We start from the raw sequence: 21,946 nt of genomic DNA on the forward strand, positions 1-21,946 counted from the left end.
AAGTAAGATTTTTAAATTATTTATCTCGCTACCTTGACTTATATAAAACTTTAATATCCTTTCCTTTCTCTACCCATCTTTTCTTGTGCGTGTTCATTTGTATAAATGCTAGTATTCTCCTCTACCATCTCCTATACCTGTTGGTATTCCTCTTCTATCATTGTTGGTAGTTCCCCCTCTCCTTTCCTATCTACCATTTTGGTAATTCTTTCTATCCTCACTGGTAGAAGTCATTCTCCTTTACTTTCTCTGTGAGAGTGTATGTAGTTTGATGGTTTGTTTTTTTTAGATTTCTTTTCCAATATGGCAGAAAAATCCAAGTTTACAACTGGATTTAAGCAGGGCCAGGAGTGTGGCCAAAAAATGCCTAACTCTGATGGGCATGCTATTTGTGTTTATTGTTTGGGTGCTCCACATTTAGATATAGAGTGCTCCATCTGCCAGGATTTCAGTACTAAGGCTTTGGTAGAACATTGTAATAAGCTTGTACTTAAAGGGCTTCTTAAGGCTCCCTTTGAAAAAGTTTTATCCAAGGCCAGTAAGTCTCCTAAGGCCTCTGGATCCAAAGCTAGTCATTTGGTGCCGCCATCGCCATTGGCACCAGTATCAAAGAAGCACAGGTTCCCTTCTGTTGGTTCCTCTTCAGAATCAAGGGCTAAGGTTCTGAAGCTCATGGAACAGACTACTTCCACATCACCAAACACTTTGGTGCCTTTGGAACTGGCTACAGCACTGGCATCCATAATGACACTGGCATCAGCACTAACTTCTTTAGTTTCCATGTAGGAGCTGGCATCTGCTGCACCGCAGGCCATAACTCTTCCCTCAGTGCCAAATACTGACACCTTTTATGCACCCCAGACAAAATATTCCCCTTCAATTGACCCCTTCTTGGGTCGACTTCTATCCTCTTTGTACAAAGGCCAGATTCTCCCTTGGGATGGACTGTTCTCTCCTTCAGGAGTCTCGCTGAAGTAGACATAGTGAGGTTGGTGGATCAGCTGCTTATGGCTAGGGGTCTTCCTGCTTCCTCCCAGATCCCTCTCCCACCTGGAGCAGGGATGTATTCTCCTAAGACTCCACCGAAACTTCCTCCTCAGAAACATTAGAGCTCTCCACTCCAACCATTCAGGCTGCTAAGGCCCTGCTACTGACAGCACACTTGCCTTGCATTCTGGGCTTGGCTCTGAACCCTGGGTACCTTTGGAACCAGTGGATCCCCAGGATTGTGCCTCCACCATTGGGTCCAGGGGGTTTGAGTCAACTCCTGCTTATTCAGAGCCTTCCTTACCTCTTCAGACTATGGTGGCTGGGGGTCCATCCTCAGCTCCGGCTTTAGAGGTGGGTCTCTCGGGGTAGGGTATGACCCCGGTTCTGTGTTTGTGTTTTTTGGTTCCAGGCTCCCATCCTTTCTTGGGGGGGGGGCTGCTTTTCAGGCAATGGAGACAGTGTTGGCCACCACAGGTTCCCAGGTGGCTCCTGTAGTACCAGAGTTTCATCCCCTGACCCCTTCTTACCTGGAGCTTCCACCAACCTCTGTGCCTGGACAGTGAGCTCCAAGGCTGCAAGAGATCCTGGCTAAGGATCATCCCTCTTCAGAGTCTTCCTCATAGATTCCCACTGAGGGGTCCCCTCAGAAAAAATTGTGTAAGAGGAAACACCTGGACTCTCCTGAAGAGCCAGTCACTGAGGACATAGATTTTAATGACGGGGATGGTTCCCCCGGTCACCTCCCCCCCCAGAAGACATCTCCTTTGGAGACATTCTTGAGATCCTTAAACAGAGGAGTAACTGGAAGCCAAAAGACCCTACCTCTGAGGAGTTTGTGTACTTGCAAGCCTTCGGAGCTCGTCCATCTACTTCCTGTGTGACTCTTCCCACTGATGATCTCATTGAGTTGATTGCTCAGTGAGCTTGGAACACTCCCATGTTTATAGAACTGATTCCCTGGAGACCAGATAAGATACTCTCCTCTCCTGAGGACCACCATCACTGGGCAAAAGGACTACAAGTAGATGTCATGTTGGTGGCAGTGGCTGCCGCCAAAAAAGAACTAGCTGAAGAAAGTTCCTCTGTTCATCTCTCTAACCGAGAGACTAAGGAAATGGACAGATTTGGAAAGCGGGTTTATGCATCATTGACCTTCTCCTTAAGGTTCTTGAATTTCATGGCACATTTCACTAGGATCCAGAGATCTAATCAAGGAGCATTTGGACACCCTAGCAGGAGCTGTATCTGATGAGGTCCAAGAAAAAGTGTCCTCCCAGTTAGCTACCCTGGAGTCTATTTCCAGTATATCCATGAGGCTCATTGTGCATGCAGTCGAAGGGGTGACCAGGTCAGCTGGTTCAGGTGTTGCAATTAGACTACACACCTGGATGCACCTGTGTGAGTTTGCAAAGCCATTCAAGTCTTCCTTTGTCAATGCTCCTTTTGATGGCTTTTCTTTGTTCACCCTGAAAGTCAAAGAAACTCTAGCAAGGTGTGAGAAAGATAGAAAGACCCTGTCTGCAGTGGGCATATGTTTTTCCATTCCCTAATGATCCTATTCTAGGAATCAGAGGACTGTGAAGATGTGGTACAAAAAGTCTCAGAGGCCTTTCCAGACACACGTGGTGGAGGCTTCCCTTGGGGCAGAGGGGGAAGCTCTAATGGAAGACACCGACCCAGAGAAAGAAATGTCCCAGAGAATTGGGGTTCAAGAGATTCCTTCTCTGGCCAACCCTACAAGCGCTTCTGAAAGGTGGCCCGATTGCTTACCTCTGGAAACAGTTGGGGGAAGATTTTCTCTGACCTCAACAGCGCGACAAATAACCTCAGATGCTAGGTGCTGAGAATTATTACCAGGGGTTACTATATCCCCTTCACTCTTTATCCAAGATCTCTAACAAAGCTCCATGATGTTACACCCAATCAGAGGGACTAAACAGTCTTAAATTCAAAATCCGCTAGAAAAAAAAAAAGAGTCATCCAAGAAGTCCCACCAGTTTAGGGTCCGGATTTTACTCAAGGTTCTTTTTAGTGACAAAAAAGACAGGGGACTGGAGACCCATTCTGCATCTCAGCCTTTTAAACAAATTTGTTCAGCAGTCCAAATTCCAGTGGGTCATGGTTCAGTCTATAATTCCCTTTCTAGAGGAAAATGATTGGATGTGCTTGATAGACCTTCAAGGCACATATTACCCCGTAAAAATGGACAAATGCTCCAGAAGGTTTCTTCGTTTTCGGCTAGGAGCAAGTCATTTTCAATTCAGAGTGCTGCTTTTTGGTCCCACTATAGCCCCCAGGGTGTTCACCAAGTGTATGGCAGCAGTAACAGCTCACTTGAGAGTGCATGGATTCTGGATGTTTCCATATATAGATGACTGGCACATCACTGCTTCCACCAGACATCTACTTCTTCAAGCAGCAGAATTCACTCTGCAGTTCTTCCTGCATCTCGGCATCATGGTCAGTCAAAGTCCCAACTGATTCCCTCTCAGGATCTAGAATTTGTAGGAGCTCATTTAAACACCCTCTCATTTTTAGCCTCCCTTTCCCTACACAGATTACAGAAGATAAAGTCCCAAGTACATCCTATTCTATGCACAAACAAAGTACCAGCCCTGTTAGTCCTTCAAGCACTGGCATCCATGGCAGTGACTATCACTCTGGTCCCATTAGTGAGATTCCACATGCTGTTACTACAATGGCTTCAAGCAGCTCAGTGGTCTATTCTAACCCATCCAGTGAATTACCCCATTTTATCACCAGTCACTGCAAAAAAGGACCTATCCTGGTGGATGGAATCTGAAGAAATTCTATTGGGCCGCCCCTTTGTCCCTTCCCAACCCAAGACCATAGTGACCATGGATACCAACCAGATGAGAGGCATTATCTGAGAAAAACAATCCAAGGCATTTGGTCCCAGATGGAGGCCAATCTGCATATCAATGTCCGGGAGTTGAGGGCAGTGCTATTAGTGTTGCAAGCATTTCTATCTGTCCTCCTTCAAGGAACCACTGCAATTCAATCAGACAACATGTCAGTAGCCTGGTATATCAACATACAGGGGGAAACCAAATCCTACCCCCTGTGTCAAGAAACCCTCAGAGTGTGGCAATGGGCTATTTCCTCCAATCACTTTCTGATAGCAATGCACATCCTGGCAAATATGATAGCGTACAAACTGAGCAGATCCATTCTAATGCCTCATGAGTGGTCTCAGAATCCTGAAATAGCGAGGAGGATCTTTCTTCACTGAGGCCAGCCTTGCAGCGACCTTCTTGCATCACCCCAAAACAACACATGCAGAAGCTACTTTGCTCTTATCCCCCCTCAGGGGGAGTCCCCGAAAGATGTTATTTTCCTTGATTGGCCCCTGGGTCTCCTCTGTGCCTTTCCCCTCTCCCTCTAATCCCAAGCTTTCTCAAGAAAGCAGCCAGGTTGAAAGCAAAGTGATCCTCATTGCACCCTATTGGCCTCGACAAATTTTGTTTCCCCTTCCTATGGCCTCATCCAGTTCACTGTCCATGGATTCTGGACCCAGTTCCAGACCAACTGTCTCACCTTCTGGGACTGGTGCATCCCAGTCTTCAAAATCTCAAACTGACTGCTTGGTTCCTCCAATTCCAGTAGCTGCCAGACATAATGATATACCATTCTTAGTGCAGAAAATGTTGCTGGCTCATAAACCATCCACCAGGAAACTCTACCTTAGTAAGTGGAATTGATTTTCAATCTGGGCTTGGGATAATGATCTTGACTTCTTTTCTGCTCCTGTGGAAAAAGTTTTAGAATTTTAGGCCATCTTTTTTGCTAAAGGAGCATCCACCTCCACAGTTAGTCATACTAGCTGCCATCTCTATCTTCCATAATGGCTTAGGACACCTCCCTTTAATTTCACATAGACTATGTAAGGTTTTCCTCAAAGGAACCCTACATTTAACGCCTCCATTTAAAGACCCTCTACCCCCATGGGATCTGACTGTTGTTCTGCAGTCACTGGTACTTACTCCCTTTGAGTCAGTGGTGACATGCGACTTAAAGTTTCTTTCTTGGAAAATTATTTTTTCTCATAGCTATATCTACTGCAAGACAAGTGTCTGAGTTGCAAGCCTTATACTCAAAACCCCCTTACTTAATTTTCCATAAGGATAGAGTTGCACTCAGAACCAGTCCATCCTTTCTTCTGAAGGTAGTCTCAGAATCCAACATTAATAAAGCCTTGCTTGTTTTCTTTCCCAGTTTTTGCAACAAAGGGGAATATTGCCTACACTTGCTGGATATTCACAGACAATTATGTTTCTACCTCAGCAGAACTAAAGAATTTAGGAAATCGGAACAGTAGTTCTTATCCTTTTCTGACCCAACTTTAGGGAAATCTGTTTCCAAAGTTACCTTATCAAAATGGCTAAAAGATGAGATTCCTTTTATATAAATGTAAGTAATACAAAGTTACCTGCACTTGTAAGAACACATTCCACCAGATCAATGGCCACTTCAGCTGTTTTCCATTCCAAGGCTTCCATGAGTGAAATATGTGCAGCAGCAATATGGGCTACTCCACATACCTTTATTACTCATTACAAATTGGATTTGGTCTCCAGAGGAAGGGCTTCCTTCGGTTCTATGGTTCTCAGGAATATCCTTCCATAGGGCCACCCATGATCTAATATAGCTGGGGACTCTGTCCCAACAGTTAAGAATAGATGAAGATTGACAACATCAGATAAAGAAGTTATGTTTTTACCATAATGTTCCATCTGTGTTGTCGATCTTCATCTATTCTTGGCATCCCATTCTCCTTCCCCCTCCTGTGGATTCCTGGAGGAGTGAACCTTTGTACTGGGTACCTTGTTAGGATGCACCTTGAACATGGTTTCTTCATTTGCTTCTTCTGCTTTTCCATAAGTCTGCAAACTCAATCTGATCTGGTTCATGGGGTCTGCTGATGAGAGAAATTGGAAGATGCCAAGAGTCCACTCATACATCCACAGCATACGTGTAAAGTCTGCCCCTAGCTGTGTTTTCTTTAATATAGGAAGATCATCTGATCTGGAATTTTGACCTACTCTCCCTTTAACACATTTGCTATGAATTTTATGTGGCCTTTGTTCCTCCTCTTTCAGTCATGTGGCTTACATCAGTAAGTAGCGTTTACCTGTGGGTCTGTTTTACTGTAACTCCTATAGTAGAATGCCCTGAGTGTCATCTTCTCTGATCCCATTTGACTAGTGGTGCCTAGCCTGTAGAATGCATTCTGCAATCTCTTGACTGATTCCTCAACAGTAATATCTAGTGCATCTAAATGAGTCTCGATCAGGATCTGCTCAGGAATCTTGCTAATGAAAGTAAGTCATGGAGCTCATCATTAACTTCCACAATTAAAAAAAAAAAAAAAAGTCCATACCAGTTTAATCATGAATTCCATAAAACAGTTTGCTTCTTTGAACCTGAGAGACTCAGTTTCATTCATTTCATGGTTTTTCTTCTTCATGTGTTGTATCCCACTTTCTGATTATTAGTACAGTACACTAAGACATGGATTTAATAAACAGTGCAGTGTGTTTTTAAGTTTCGCATAAAACTAAGAATGCAAGCAGGATGTTATGTGAATTTGTGTTACTTTTCAGCTGCTGCCATGATTGCAAAGCATGTGAATGCTTATTTTCTGTGTCATATATGTTTGTACGTGACCTTTAGGTCTGTCATGCTATAAAATAAAACAAAACTCAACAATATTACACCACTCATTTAAAGTGTTCTTAAAACATGTTCTGTTTACAAGTGATTCATGTGATTCATAGACTTGTACTAAGAAAGGCTTAGCCAGCAAAAGAAAAAAAAAAAAGAAAACATAAAGGGCTGTCCCAGATTTAAACTGTGAACATCTTTCTTTGCAGCCAAATGCTCTACTGCTTAGATTTAATGCAGGACACACAATTTGCAGTTCCTATTTGTTGACAAAATATTATTTTATTCGTAGCAATGATTCATAGACCTTGTTGCATATTTGCCAGATTTACACAGTAAAATGTTAAATATGTGGAGACCTGAGCTACAACTTGTTGTGTCTTGTATTTTCAGTAGCTGATGCTGACCTATAATTTATTGCATCTTATATTCATGTCAGATGGTGCTGAACTTGAAATTTCTTGGTGTTCTATAAGAACCAAGAAGGTAACAATGATTACTATCTCGTAATGATCTTTCAGAATGAGTTAACTCCAAGCCTAGCAACATTCTTAACTCAAGTACCAACAAAAGCAAGTTCCACAGCATTGTATAAATCCTTTTAATAAAACAAAGCTTTCAGACAAATATGTCCTTCTTCAGTGTTAATAAAATTCATGTCAAGACATCCCATCTTTTATAGTTAAAATTCAAGACCACATGACACAGCCAACCTAATCAAATCTAACAATCAATTAAGCAATTAGTGGTTAGAAAACCTTATAGAAAACTCTATAAGGAAGTTCTTAAAGCAATTTATTAAACAAGATTCTAACACTATATAGTTGATTTCAAAAGTACATAGCCATAGTTCATTCAAATGCTAAGTGAGTTATTATTTCTTTTAAACTGAAGGTTATTTACATAAACATATAAACATGTATGGAAATGACCATCAGTAGTTGTAAGTGGCTTTTCAAAAAGTTTTTTTCTTTTAGTGTCATGATGCCTCAGTTGCCATATACAGCAGCATGAAGAATAAGAAGTTGTCCAACTGGATCCTGGTGTGTGTGCTTTCCATGGTCTTCTGTTTGCTCATTTACTCACTCACAGGTAAGGAAATTAATGTACGTATGTGCGGTTAGAAACCATGGGCATAACATATCAACAGGCAACTCACACACTTGATGCGTCTGCAGTCAAGTTCCAACTCCATTTCCTGTAATGAATTGCCTAGGACATAGTTCAAACAGAAAATATCCATGCGACCCATACGTATGAATGCTATACTGCAGAGGTAATAAAAACAATAAGGGTAAGTTAGGTTATGTGGATCATTTTATTGTGTATTCAACATAAATCCATGTGTGAAGTATTGTTTTAAGTGTGGCTGTTGATATTACTAGTTTTACTTGTACAAAGGGTTGTGCCTCTGTTATTGCTAAGGAAGTTTTCCTTGCTTGGATTCTTTATTGCTTATGTTACAACTGCTGTATAAATGGTTACATGCACTTGTCCTACCTCTTGTATGGGCCAAGCTTCTAATCAAATGAAAGTTTTTTATTTTGAAACGTATGCCCAAAACTAGTTATAAACCAATTAAGAATACTGTGTTTAGACAGTAGAACATAAGGAAGCTAGGTTTTACTTTTAGTAGCATATAGTCTCTTGAATTGAGTCTTGTGGGAAGTGATGATAAAATGTGAGAGTAATTTCTGGATACATAACTTGTTTGAAATGAGATAGTTAATATATTTACAAGGTATTATATATATACATATATATATATATATATATATATATATATATATATATATATATATATATATATATTTCTGTACCTGGGCAGGAGAGCTAGCCCATATACATTAAATCACAATCCAGGCATTTTACTTTTGAACTACATTCTTCCTTGTAAGTAAATGGAGTCTAACTAAAAATATTTTACCTTTATCTATTCTGTAGAGAGATGCTATTCTTTTTTCTGTTCTGTTTTGTTTTTTGTAAAATGTAATGTATGATGCATTTCATTTATTTCCTTGAGGTTAGTTTAAATGAATTTATATGTAATCCCATAATTAACTGTTTATATTTTTCAATGTGATCAGTGTAAGACTATTTAAACATTCATAGAGCGATTGATTATTTGATCCTGAATATGCTTTTGTAGGGAAGATGGCAGTTCACGTTGGTGTTGATCCTTTAATTTAATAAGCTTTTTGATTTGCCCATATTTTTTGGTACACTTAAATATTTTAAATATGTATTGGATCATGAAATATGCAGGCTGAAGTAAATGAACAATTTTAGTTTCCAATGTAGTATAGAACTTTTAATATGTAACTGTTTTCAGTGATATCATTTGGCTACTTATTAAAGCTTGATAAACTCACATGAAAGCCAAACCACATTGTCTAACACCTGCACATAAAGGTTCTTGGAATAATTTTAGAATTGCTAATGTTTTTATAAATATATATAATGCACAGTTATGAAAACCCAAGTGATCAATCCCAGCATTTCAAAAAGCACCATATCATTAAAAAAAATAGGAAGCAGTTTCTTTCTGTGACTCTGTCACCAAAGCCCTCATTGAACATTCAGGCATAATTTTTCTGAATAATGGTAGTTTTGTGGAAAGGCTTTATCTAAGGTGAAGTATAGGGTTAATGCTGACAGGCATTTGTAAGGTGGGAAGGGGGGATTCACTCCTGCTAATCCTAACACTGCACCTTACCTTGGAAAAAACCTTTGTTTAACTCTACCACTACACAAAGCAGACTTGGATATATGCATAAGTACAACACCAAATATATCCCCGTAGTTGGCCCTTACTTCAATCCTAATTCACAAACACTCACACAAATGCAAAAGTTTGGTATTCATACCTTACCTACATACATTCTGTCACCTTCTTCCAATATCTTACACATTTGATGAAGAGGGCACTCTGACAAGATGTGAAAAGCATTCACTCTTAAATAAAAATTCAAGAAAGTGAATGGCACTCACATATGCATGCACATTTATATTCATCAAAAGACTTTCAACTGCTGCTTGTTTTACCAAGCTGCTTCAAGCAATATTGAACCAGGAAAGGGGGCTGCAGACTGCAATTAGTTCTAATCCCATTTTGCAACCAGCTTTTAGTGTTATTTTATTTACATTTCTTTCTTTCTTTTTTATACGGAATAGTTTTTTTTTCAGTTGGTTGACATGAAGGGGTGGATGTGAGGGGTGTGACCTACTGTGTAAGCTTTTAAATAACAAGTTACTCCAGGTGGTACTGGCAAGCATGAGCAGCTGGAGCTATGCAGTGATGCAAAGTGTTTGGAGGTTAGATTGTTCGGCAAGTTAGGTGAGTGAGGTGAATGAATAGCTAACTAAGATCTTTACTGGGGGATACTTATATATCAGAAACTTCTAGTTCATTCTGCATGAATATGGTAGAGATAGATAATTTCTGTTTAATTGACATGGTAGAGAGGAGGTCTGTGCTATGTAGTTCATATAAAATATATGGTACAACTACTGATGGTCTGGAATACTTATCAAACAATTTGTGCAAAATGCTTTAAAGTACTGGATATTTGCTCAGTATCAACATGTGAAATTAGTACTCAAACTCAGAATAATGAGAAATCTGACCTTATTATCCATTAGTTAAAATTGTTAAAGTGCAAACTCCATTCAATATTTTACTGTGTAGTTGGCATTCAAACGTCTAAGATATCAGATCTGACTTAGGGTTAACTCTGGTGTGATGGATGCAGTTTCAAACTTAACTTCTTCAATGATAAGTTAAATATGCAGAACCTAAAACTTTTGACAATGGGCAATCTGGTACAAATGTATTGGAGTAATAGATAACATGGCATAAAAAATTATGATAGAGAAACTGTGGAGGTCTATAAAGATGGTTGGGAGATGGTTAAAAAAAGGAGAGCTTTTAGTACTATGTGGGTTAAACAAGATAGTGCTAGTGGTAAGATTGTTTTGGAACCCTTGCTTCTACTGGGATGGATTATAAGAAGGATACTAAGGCCAACATCTCAATATCTGCAGAAAAAAAAAAATCTTCTTATTGTAGAGTCCATGCTAGGGGAATGAAAGGTTCCTTTCCTGGATATAATAAAGGAAGGATTACAGTTTCTTCATTAAGTAGATGTAAAATTGGAGGCATCAGGAAAGCAATGGAGAAAGAGTTCAAAACAAGTAAAAAATACAATATTGTATTTGTTGCACGTGGAACTAATGATGTATGGAGAACTAATGAAAATGCTTATGTGAATGAGATGGAGCATATCATATGTTTAAGTAAAACCTATCAGTTTAAACTACTAAGTAGCTAGACACACTGCTATAGTGACTGTTTCTACTAAGTAGTTAGAAGCTTTCTTAATATAGTTAGAAGGGTATGTTTCAGAAAACTAAAACAAGTGGTACCATTTTTTGAAGAATTTTTGATTAGACATACTTTTTCTATCCAGATCAGTTAACCCTCAGTTATGTTGGGAATCGAAAAGTAAATTCCATGTTAAATTGAAAGTTATGTACTCACCATAATACTAGATTCATGTTGTCTTATTTTCTTCTGGGTCAGCCTTTGTGATCCACTCTCTGCACCTGCAAACTTTCAGATCCAGGGTTCTGACTCTTCCCCTACCCATAATTCCCTCACCACTCTCAAATTACATTAGATAGAGTTTGCCCCACGTAATAATATATGAAACTAGAAATAAAAACTATAGTTAGATAAATTGTAGTCCAATAGGAAATGAGGGGAAGGGAGGTTCAAGTGAATAGTAGGATAACTAACCTGCTCAGGTTAGAGATAAGTAGACTCCCATAAAAAATACCCATTCTCCAAGGAGCTGTAAGTGACAACTTGGAAGGGAGAAGATGGGACAGAGATTGAACCAGATGAAAATAGAATAACACAGATCTATCATTAGGGTGAGTACATAACTTTCATGTCTGATGTTGTCCATTAGAACAGAATCTTTAACTGCATAATTTCCTGGGTGGAACTGTGGAAGTATGTCCCTGAGAACAGTAGAGCCAAAGGAGGAATGATCTCTAGATTGTACATCCAGTTTATAGTGAGATACTAACATATGAACTGTAGACCAGATAGGAGCCACACAAATCTCATCAATTTGAAAATGACGTTGAAAACTTTTCATAAACAAAGGTAATACAGCTTGGTATTCATCTTGAAAGGATGACTTTTGAAACCCCTTGTCTCGGTTTAGGTGTGGATAAAGCAATAAATAATTGGTATGGTTTTCTAAATTCTTTAGTTCTATGTAAATAAAATCTGAGTTGTCTATGAACATCAAGTAAGTGCAATGTATATTGTCCATTGTTAGAAAATTTGGGAAAAAAAATATGTAAACTAATTGTCTTATTTATGTTGGATTTGGGTGTTATTTTAGGATGAAAAGATGGATTTGGTTTTAAGAAAACCCTATCCTTTTGAAGAAAAAAAAAAAACAAATATGATGGTTTACATGAAAGAACTTGTAGTTCTGAAATCCTTTAAGCTGAAGTGACCGGCACCAGAATGTTCATTTCACATGTCAAGAACTTAAGATCCAATGAAGCTGCTGGTTCAAAAGAAGATTATGTGATAGCTTGGATCATTGCTGTGCTATTCCTTGAAGAGGCAGGTTCCTGAACTGGGGGTTGAAGAATAAAGGTTCCATTAAGAAAAGCCTTGGATACATTTAACAAAGCTATAGGAGTCTTGTTATGGCCTATCTGAAAATTGGAAATGGCTGCCAGTTGAACTTTGATTGTTGAGAAACTAGAACCTTTTTGGAATAACTTAGATAATCAAATTGAGGGAAGGGACACAGGGAAAGAATCCAAACTTTACCCCATAGCTCAAAAGGAAAATATTTGTCATTTACTTTGGTATGACCTCCTGGTGCTAGATGTTTGTGATAGAGAGAGGATATGAATGACATGTTCTGAAAACCTGGAATCCCTGGTATTATTAGAACTGGAGCAACCAAGTGGTTAGTTTTAGGATCTCTAGGTCCAGGAGAGGATGCCTAGAAGGATGGCAAATAAGGTCTGGCCTGTAAGCCAGTGTCTACATGGACATAAAAGGTGAGACCAAAAATATGGGAGATAAACCAGTAGGGGCCAGTATGGGACAATGAGGATCACCTTGTGCTTGACTCTTCTGGCTTTCTGTATGAATGTCATGCATAGGTGAATCATTGGGAATGCAAAAAATGAGACTCTAGGTCCAATCCTAGATCAGAGCAATCCTCTGTGACTGTCCCTGTGGAGGGATTAGGGCAAAGTAACTGCTGCATTTGTTGTTCAGGTAGGAAGCAAACAGAGCATAGCAAGTTTGGCCCTAGCAACTGAACATTTTTGCAACACTGTTTTTTTGAAGGACCAGTAGTAAGCAAAAGACTGTACCTACTCAGTCTATCTTCTAATTCATTTGAAGTCTCCAGGATATGCATTACTAGTAGAAAATGAAGGGAAGATATCACCCATTGCCAAACCTGCATGACCTCTTGACATAGTAAGTAAGACCTGGTTTCCCCTGTTTAATATACCAGACCACTGACAGATTGTCTGAACTGAGAGCATACTCACTGGAAGAGAAAGTCTTGAAACTGCTGCAATGCCAAAGGACTGCTCTCATTTCCAGGACATTGACTTGCAGTTTTATCTCGGTGTGTCCAGGTACCTTGGACCATCTTTCCCTCATAATGCCCTTCCCATCCTAAAAGGGAAGCATCCATGGTAACTAATACTGTAGGACATGGAGGAGAGAATGGATGACATGCAGCTAAGGCTTGTAGAATTGCTCCACCATTTGATTTGGGATTTGTACACTAAGGTCATCCTGATTAGGATGTTGAGGAGATGATAAATTTGGGACCATTGGACTGAAAGAATTCATTGTAGAACCCTCATATAAAATCTGGACATAAGGATGAGAATGATGGTTGATGCCGTAAGTCCTAGCAGTTTTAGAATTAGCCATGTTGGTGGAAAAGGATTGAATATTACTTGTAATACCAGTTGTTGGATGGATTGAATCCCGTGCATAGGCAATATGGCTATCTGCGTTGTGGTGGTCAAGTAGCATCCAATACATTTTAGGATCTGAATTGGTAACAGGTTACTCTTCTGTAGGTTCACAGTTATCCCCAAGTTGTGAAATAATTGGAGTAAGTGATCCCATTGGAGAAATGGTCAATCCTTGGTCAGTGTGGACAGGAGCCAGTGTCTAGGTACAGGAACACTTTGATCCCTGCAGTCTGAAGTAGGTTGTCACTGCTGTATGCATATGATAAAAACCCATGGGGCTGTGGTGAGTTCAAAGGGCAGACCTTTGAACTGGAAGTGATTGGCTCCCAGCCTGAAATGGGGAAATCTCCTGGAATTACTGTATATCTTTACATGACTGTAGGCATCCTGTAGATTTACTGAGCCCATTAAGTCATCATTTTTGAGTGCAGGCAAAATGGACTGAACCATGACCATCAGTTTGTGTCTGTTTCACAAATTGGTTTAAGTGACTTAGGTCCAATATTAAATTAGGTCCTGTGTTTTCTTTGGAACCAAAATGACCTGGTGTAAACATGAGATCTTATCTGACCTAGTGGGACCTGCAGGATGACTTCCAACAGCTTTTCTAGTTCTGCTGTTGCAGATTCAAACTAATTGAGTGGCACTACAGGAATTCTGCATTTTGCCTGAGGCAATGTTAGAAAGTAATTGAGTATCCCATGGTTATTATCCTTAACACCCAAGAATCGGAAGTCATAGTGCACCAGGTTTGAGGGTGTAGGGATATGTGCATCCCCCACCTGCTTGCAGAGTATGGTGGCCTGGCAACTGTTTAGCAATGCTGGATGTTTTTGTTAAAGGCCCATGAAATCCTTGGTTTTGCACACTGCCTCTGCCCCTGGGGTGACGTCCATTAAAACTAAGTCCTCCTCTGCCATGGGGTGAGGAGGTTGGTCTGGCTGATGAAGCATCCCTGGTAGGGTCCTGCAGTTTCCTGAACCACATTTTCTTTCCTCCTTGTTGATTCCTAGAGAAGGTTCTTGGAAGAGTAGAGAAACGGATTCCAATGGTAGAAAGGGTCTTACTGTCTTGTTTGTTTCTAATCAGTGCATCTTTAACCTTAGGACCAAACAAGGTGGTACTGTCAAAGGGGGCCAGTGATGAAGGATGTCTTAAAGCCCTCCACAAAATCACACAGTCACATCCAGGCATGTTGACATTTGGCTGTGCTACTACTTGCTGCTCTAGCTGTCCCATCGGCTGTTGCATGGAAACATTAGAATTGGAAGACAAGGTAGATAACTGGGATTCCACAGTCTTCTGAATATCCCTTGGCAAGTTACCTGAAAGAGAGTTGGTAATCTTCTTGGCCATTTCTCTTTGGAATCAAACGATGTGAGCCATGTGGTTCAGTACTCTCTGGGGGAAAAGTTGCTGAAGTGTGTATCCATTTTCCACATCTGTCCAAAGCCCTGGGATCCCTGTTATGGAAATGCACAGACAAGATCTCTTCTCAGAGTTCCTTCTTTGTGGCTGCCGCTATGACCATAGCATCTATGGGGGTGCGACCCTTATTTCAGTGAGATCTACCTTTCACTGCAGCTAGAATTTCATCTGATTTCTTAGGTATAGACTATGCTGTATTGGGCTCTTTCCAGATCCACTTGGTCAATGAGGGTATTAGGGGAGAGACTACCCTGGTAGTAGACGATGTGGCTCCAAAAGCTTCCAGGAACATAGATTCTTCTTGTAAAGGCATATTGTGGACTAGCCCCTTTCTTTTTAACCATTTCTATGATTTCTTCAAATGAGATGACTTCCAATGAGGATCTAGGAAAAATTAATGTGACAGATTCAGGAAATGAAGCCAAATGCTTCTGTCTGCACATCTAGATTATATGTACCTGTCATTGGAGAATATCTGGTGACTGGTCTAATTCATACTATGAATTCAGAGGGAACTTCCCAAGACTTTTGAAAACTGGATGTCCCTGTTGACAAGGAGCAGATTCAAGAGTAGAAAATGTTTGAGGTCAGGTCAGATTCAAATAAGATGGTAGCATCTCTTCTCTCAACTGTGAGAGGACCCCATGAAAGGCCTTAAAATTCATGGAAGAGAAAAGAGTTGAGGAAATTCTCTAAAAGTGGAATAGAGTGAGATTCTGAAGCCCCAGCCCTTCCCAGCTTCAAGGCTAACATGGAAGCCTTGCTGTCAAGAGCTGATTCCCTGAGAGGAAGGGATGGCTCCGACAGTTTCGGAGTTGACCCCTCTCCCTGAATGCCAGTACTGCAGCTTTGACTCTGACTCTCGTCTTAATCTGACACAGTTGGAATCAAGAGAGACTAGGTCATAGGGCTGAAGTGGTAGGCACTATTAGCATGTATGTAAGAAATATTTGGATCTGAGGGCTTTGGCTCTGAAGGATGGATCTGCAATGGATTTGAAATGGGGGTAGTCAATGGAAATGTTTCTGACTCTATTAGAGGGGGCCAGAGTCAAGAGGATTCCCAACTGTATCTGCATTCAAAGGAACCTCTATATCATTCTGTCAATGTTGGCTTTGGTGAGACTCCTAAAAGAATGAGCAGACCTGGAAGAAGCAATTGAAGAGGTCCTGCATCACCATTGTAGACTTGGGGAATGAAGTCAAGGACTGAATGGATCCAGAGAAAAGAGCAGGGGTGGAGATAGCAAATGTATATGAAGCTTTAGATCTGAAAACTTGGCAAATTTCTGTGCCGGAACCATGGAGGCTATGGGGTCTGGGGACTGTTTCTAAGGTTTCTCAATGCCTTTTTCAGGAGTCTTTCTGCCTTGAATGGACTCCTTCAGCTTTGAAGTTTCTTTGTCTGTTTCTTGTTCCCTCAAAGTTGAAGATGAGAGAGACACAACTGAGGACGTAGAAGAAGCTGGAAGGAGACCCTTTAAAATTAACTTGTTTCTTCTGCTCTGAAAAGCTTTGTGGCCAAATGAAGCACAGGCTTCACATTCCATTTCTATGTGTGATGCTCCCAAACAGTACTCACAAAGGAAGTGGGGGTCCTGAGGGGGAATTTTGTGGCCACATTTACCACACTTTTTAAAACTACTTTCTTGCCATCTGAAAAACATGTCAAAAACTCTGCAAATGTTTAGCAGCAGACACTACACAAACCTACAATTTTAACAACCTACTGTAATCAGAAATAAATAAATAACAGTCCTATAAGTATCTTACAATAGAAAGTACTTAAGTAGAAAGCTAAGATATTTGATATTTTAATGTAATATTTTTTTTTTGAAATTACCAATAGGGGAGGAAGAAAATAAGCTAACACCAACTATGATGGAGACTAGGGGAAAAAATAGTAGTCTAGGTAATTGAAAGAGTAAAACACTTATCCAGTGATGAGATCAGAGCCTCTGCAACTATTTGGTTGAAGCAGCAAATGAGGTCAGTGGTAACTTGAGAGTAGTGAAAGAATTATGGGTAGGGGAGGAGTCAGAATCCCGGATTGAAAGTTTGAATGTGCCGAAACTGGATCTGATTGAGATCTGAATCCCAAAGGTTGAATCAGATGAAAATGGACAACATCAGATCTGTTGTATCCCTTTTTAGAGAGAGAGAGAGACAGAGAGAGAGAGAGAGAGAGAGAGGTAATATAAGTGGACATGAACCCAGATGTTGTAAGAACATGAAACACTTTTTAAGCAGTGCCAAGCGTTTGAACAATAATATACATTTTTATATATTTGGGTTTGGGGAGGGCTATGTAGAAGTGGGAAACTGAGCTAGTGGGAATATGAGCACTTGTTTTTTTTTAAGCAAGTGACAGTGAACAGGTGTGTTGTAAGCTACTAGAATGTGAGTATGTGTAGTAGATCCCTGTAGAACTGAACGTGAACTATCTAGATTAGAGCATTTGTGTATTTGTTGGGAGGTCTCTAAGGCAAAGGTGATGCTAAGTGTTAAAAATAATTTACTGACCTTGAGGTTCTATCAAGCTGACTAATCAGCTATAAATATAGAGTTAAGAAATTGGGAAATGATAGGAAGTAATTAAGGGCAAATTTATACAGGAGTGTTAGCATCTTTTTTACTGTTTTATTTACCGTCTTATTGAAAGTTTTGTCTCAAAGTTCAGTACCTGCTGCTGTTTTATGAAACGCTCAGTATGGTGATTAAGAAAACTTGAGAGATTGAGAAAAAGAATGAATGAATGAATGCTGTTAGATATATAAACAAACCCAAGTTAGGTAAATAAAGTTAAGTTTCAGGAAATAAATGCAAGGTTTAGGAGATTGTTGAGAACCATCAAAGGAAACTGAGGTTAGGTTGGCAACCTTTTCTGTATATAACAGAAAAACAATCCCATATAGACATTTAAGGGACTATAGAATAACTCCAAATAGAAAATCATTCTAATCAAGGATGTCACATTGATTACTGGCCAGACATAATTAATAGAAACTTTTGCTTATAAATTTTTAGTGCTAGCTAACAACTGTTCCACATTGTCTTCAAACTTAAGTGATGACAGAGACATTCATCCTTTTTAATACTGGACATGGTTGAGAAATCATTAAATACTACTAAGCTATATTCAGTGGTGGGTCCTGATGGCCTCAACTGGTATTTTATTACAAAGATCAGTATGTCTATATAACAATGTATACACTAGCTATTTCAGTATAGGCTAACGGAAAGATCTGTTGCACATATATTGAAAGCAATAAACAATTGCTCTCTAATCAGACTTGCATGTATACAGGTAAATGTTTTGAAACAATGATTTGTTTTTTAATTACAGAGGAGTTGAGTGCTACATTCTTCATTGGTCATCACTCAGCCATGACAAATCGTCATTTACCAACCTAATAAATGTTTACCAAAATATATGAAAGTCAGTGGACCTAGTATTGTCAGTGGATATATGACATCTGACCATGTGCCACATAGTGACATTTTTTTCTATCTAGCTGAAACTGGGTATTAATCGATTCATTGTCAGATGGACTGGTGAGTGGTTGAGAGTACATTTAAGGTTATAGTTGGGACACTATCTCTGAATCTTGGAAGGTAACAGTTGTGGTATCTCAGGGTTCAGTGCTTGGAACCCTGCTGTTTAACATATTTTTATCTGAACCATAGTAACATCTCACTTAGTAAAATTACTGATGACACCAAAACAGGGATCATTATCAATTTAAAGATCAAGCCATATTGCAAGGATATCTAGTTAGCTTGTTTGCTTGGGCACTGAGTAAGAATATGAAGCTTAATGACAGTAAAACCAAGGTACTGAACTTTGGTAACCCCAATCCACATTTTGCATATGCTCTAGAGTATGTCTTAGTAAGTAATGAGAACAAAGTTAAGGATCTAACTGTGGATAATTTAAGTTAAGAGAACATTCTTGATGATGCCATGCATAATATTTCAAGTCATAAGAATTCTGGTTCCTATTTAAAAAGCTGTTGTATGGCTTCAAATTTCATATTATTGTGCTGTTTGTATCTGTAGCTGCTCTCAGTTAATTAGGCTGGAAAAAAATACAGAAGTCTTAAAACAGAGTTAATTGTCTCACTTGTGGGATTCCCCTGGAGTATCTGTCTCTGTATTTACTATAGTATAGATTGGTGCAAAGACATCTCATAATTTTAGATTGACCTGGGGAAATCTCATAATAATGTATACATATATGAGTAATATTGCAATATTACTCTCTCTTGGTATGGATTTAAGTAATCATATATATGGGACAATGAATACATTTTTGTGAAACCTTTAACTATAATTCAGATTTGGGGTGATGATGTTTCGATCACAGGGTGAGTAAATTATAGAATGAGTTACTACTTGAGATTAAAAAGTCATTTAACACTGATAGTTTCAAGGCTGATGGAGACAAAAGGTTTGGAGAAAAAAATCATGCAGTTCCTTTAAAGGTGGCAAACTCAAATAAGCTCACTAAGACCTTGAGTTTGTATTATAACACACACACACACGTACATATAGTATCTCCCTGGCCTTTAATTATGTTTGGAAAATGATATAAAATAACCTTGCTATAGACAGCTTTTTTCTTTGTAAGATCCTGTTTATCAGTGTTAGTGGGGCAACAGGTAGCAGGACTGACCTGTGGCGCAGAAGATTGGTGGTTCTATTCCCACAACAGGTAGATGGATTCCTTACATTGCATCTGTCTGGGTTGGTGGTACCACAGGTGGATGTAAAAGATCCCATACCATCTATCAAAAAGAGTAGGGGTCCTTTGTCTATATACAAAAAGGAACTTTTAGTTATAACATATTGACATATTTACAAATGTAAATCTATACACATAAATTTATTTAAACATATTTATAATTTTCCTTACAATCATACTAAATTTTCATCCCTTTTAGACACCCACTTTATTCCTTAACCACCATCTGATTTTACTTAATATTCTTGCTAAAATCCAATTACCATTAAACATAATTTAATTTATTCTTTCATTCCATATAACTTGTTTGACATTAAATAACTTTTTATCTATTCTTTTAACATATTCTTTACCTCTATTCTTATAATATCCATATTTAACCATATCCATATTTATTTTAACGACTTCTTTTAAACGCTTGAATAGTTTTCCCAGAATTGTTTTACTCTTTTATGCTTCAAAAACACATGTTCAGTAGTTTCATCTAGCTGCAATGTAAACATTTTTCTATCACTTTTCTTTTTATATGGCTTATTTCCATTTACTGATAGTGTATCTACTACTAACTTCCTCAAAAAAATCTTGACATTCTACTTTCTGATTGCACCATTTGCTTCGTATTTTTATAGCTTTAGTTTTTTATCTGCTATATTTCCTATGATTTTATACAATAATGTTTATCATTAGATTCTTATACCGTACCTTTCCTTCTTTTTCTCCATCAATTTTTATTTTCCATGAATATTTTTCTTGCTAACATTTTTTTTCTTCATTTATCTACTCTTTGTTGTTTTTACTCTTTGTTATCATGCCCCATAATGTATCATACTATACAATTTTAATACTAATCTCTCATCATTTTCATTTATCCATTTTAACACTTTGTACAAATTTAATGAAGCAGCATACAATACTGGGTTAATTAATCCCTAACTCCTTTGTGTTTATTTACATACAACATTTCTTGTTTTACTGGGTTTAATCTAGAACCCCATATAAATGAAATAAATATCTGCAATAATTCCTTTTCAAACACTGTTGGCAACATAAATTCATTTGTTAAGTATGCTGTTTTTCCCATCAGTACTGAATTTATCAAATAAGCATTTTTTTCTATATGATAATGTGTATGTTCTCCAGGAAAGTACAGGTTTGTTTTATTTCTTCAGTTGTTTTTTCCCATTGAATTCTACTTACTACTTTATTCCCAAATGTTATACCTTACACATACATTTCCTTGGTTGTAAAATATATATGCCCTATCTTTACTACATCACCTAAACCTTTACTTTTCTCCTTATTCAAAGTCATCCTTAGCCCCTCCAGACAAGTATTTGTGCAAATTATTACTACTTTTATCAAAATTTTTTTGCAGTTATTGTAATGTCATCTACATGTTTTAGCAGAACTTGAATTCTTCGCCTTTCAGGTTTTATATACCCCACCTCCTTCATTTTGTAATTTTTTTTCACATACTATCACATTCATAACTAATGCAAAGAGTATCCAACTCACATCCCTGTCTTAAACCACTTTTCATATGCACCTCTCAGTTTAACCAGCCATTTGCAGGTATTCTTACTTACTTATTATTATTATTATAATACACTTCTTCTTTCGGCTTTTCCTGGTTAGGGGTCACCACAGCAGATCACATGTCTGCTCATGATTGGCAGTAGAGTTTTACACTGTTGAGTTGCCAGCACGGTGCCCAACCTTCCACGGAAGGCACACACAGGCATGCATGCCTAGGACAAATTTAGAGTGTCCAGTCCACCTGCTTTGGGATGTGGGAGGAAACCGGAGCACCCGGAGGAAACCCATGCAACTACAGGGAGGACATGCAGACTCCACACAGAAGGCACCCCAGCCAAGGATTGAACCGGAGAAGCTCTTGCTGTGAGGTGACAATGCTAACCGCTGCATCACTGTGGCCACCATATATTATTATTATTATACACTCACATACATAATTTCCTAACTTTCTCATTTATATGTTCTTTCATTATTCCCCATAAGATTTCATATACACACCAAAATTCCTGAAATCAACGTATTA

The 21,946-nt window shown here is 38.8% G+C and overlaps 1 protein-coding gene across 1 annotated transcript in view; it reads left to right on the top strand.

The window, feature by feature from the left end:
* The window catches only part of LOC122810357 (putative sodium-coupled neutral amino acid transporter 8), a 572,913-nt gene that overhangs the window by 395,280 nt on the left and 155,687 nt on the right, over window positions 1–21,946 (top strand). The window contains exon 6 of the mRNA XM_044081938.1: window positions 7,653–7,767. Within this exon, the coding sequence (XP_043937873.1) occupies window positions 7,653–7,767 (115 nt within the window). The remainder of the gene's footprint in view (window positions 1–7,652; window positions 7,768–21,946) is intronic.

This window comes from Protopterus annectens, chromosome 8.part1 (assembly GCF_019279795.1).
Source record: "Protopterus annectens isolate FY-2018-M chromosome 8.part1, PAN1.0, whole genome shotgun sequence".
Taxonomy (NCBI): domain Eukaryota; kingdom Metazoa; phylum Chordata; order Ceratodontiformes; family Protopteridae; genus Protopterus; species Protopterus annectens.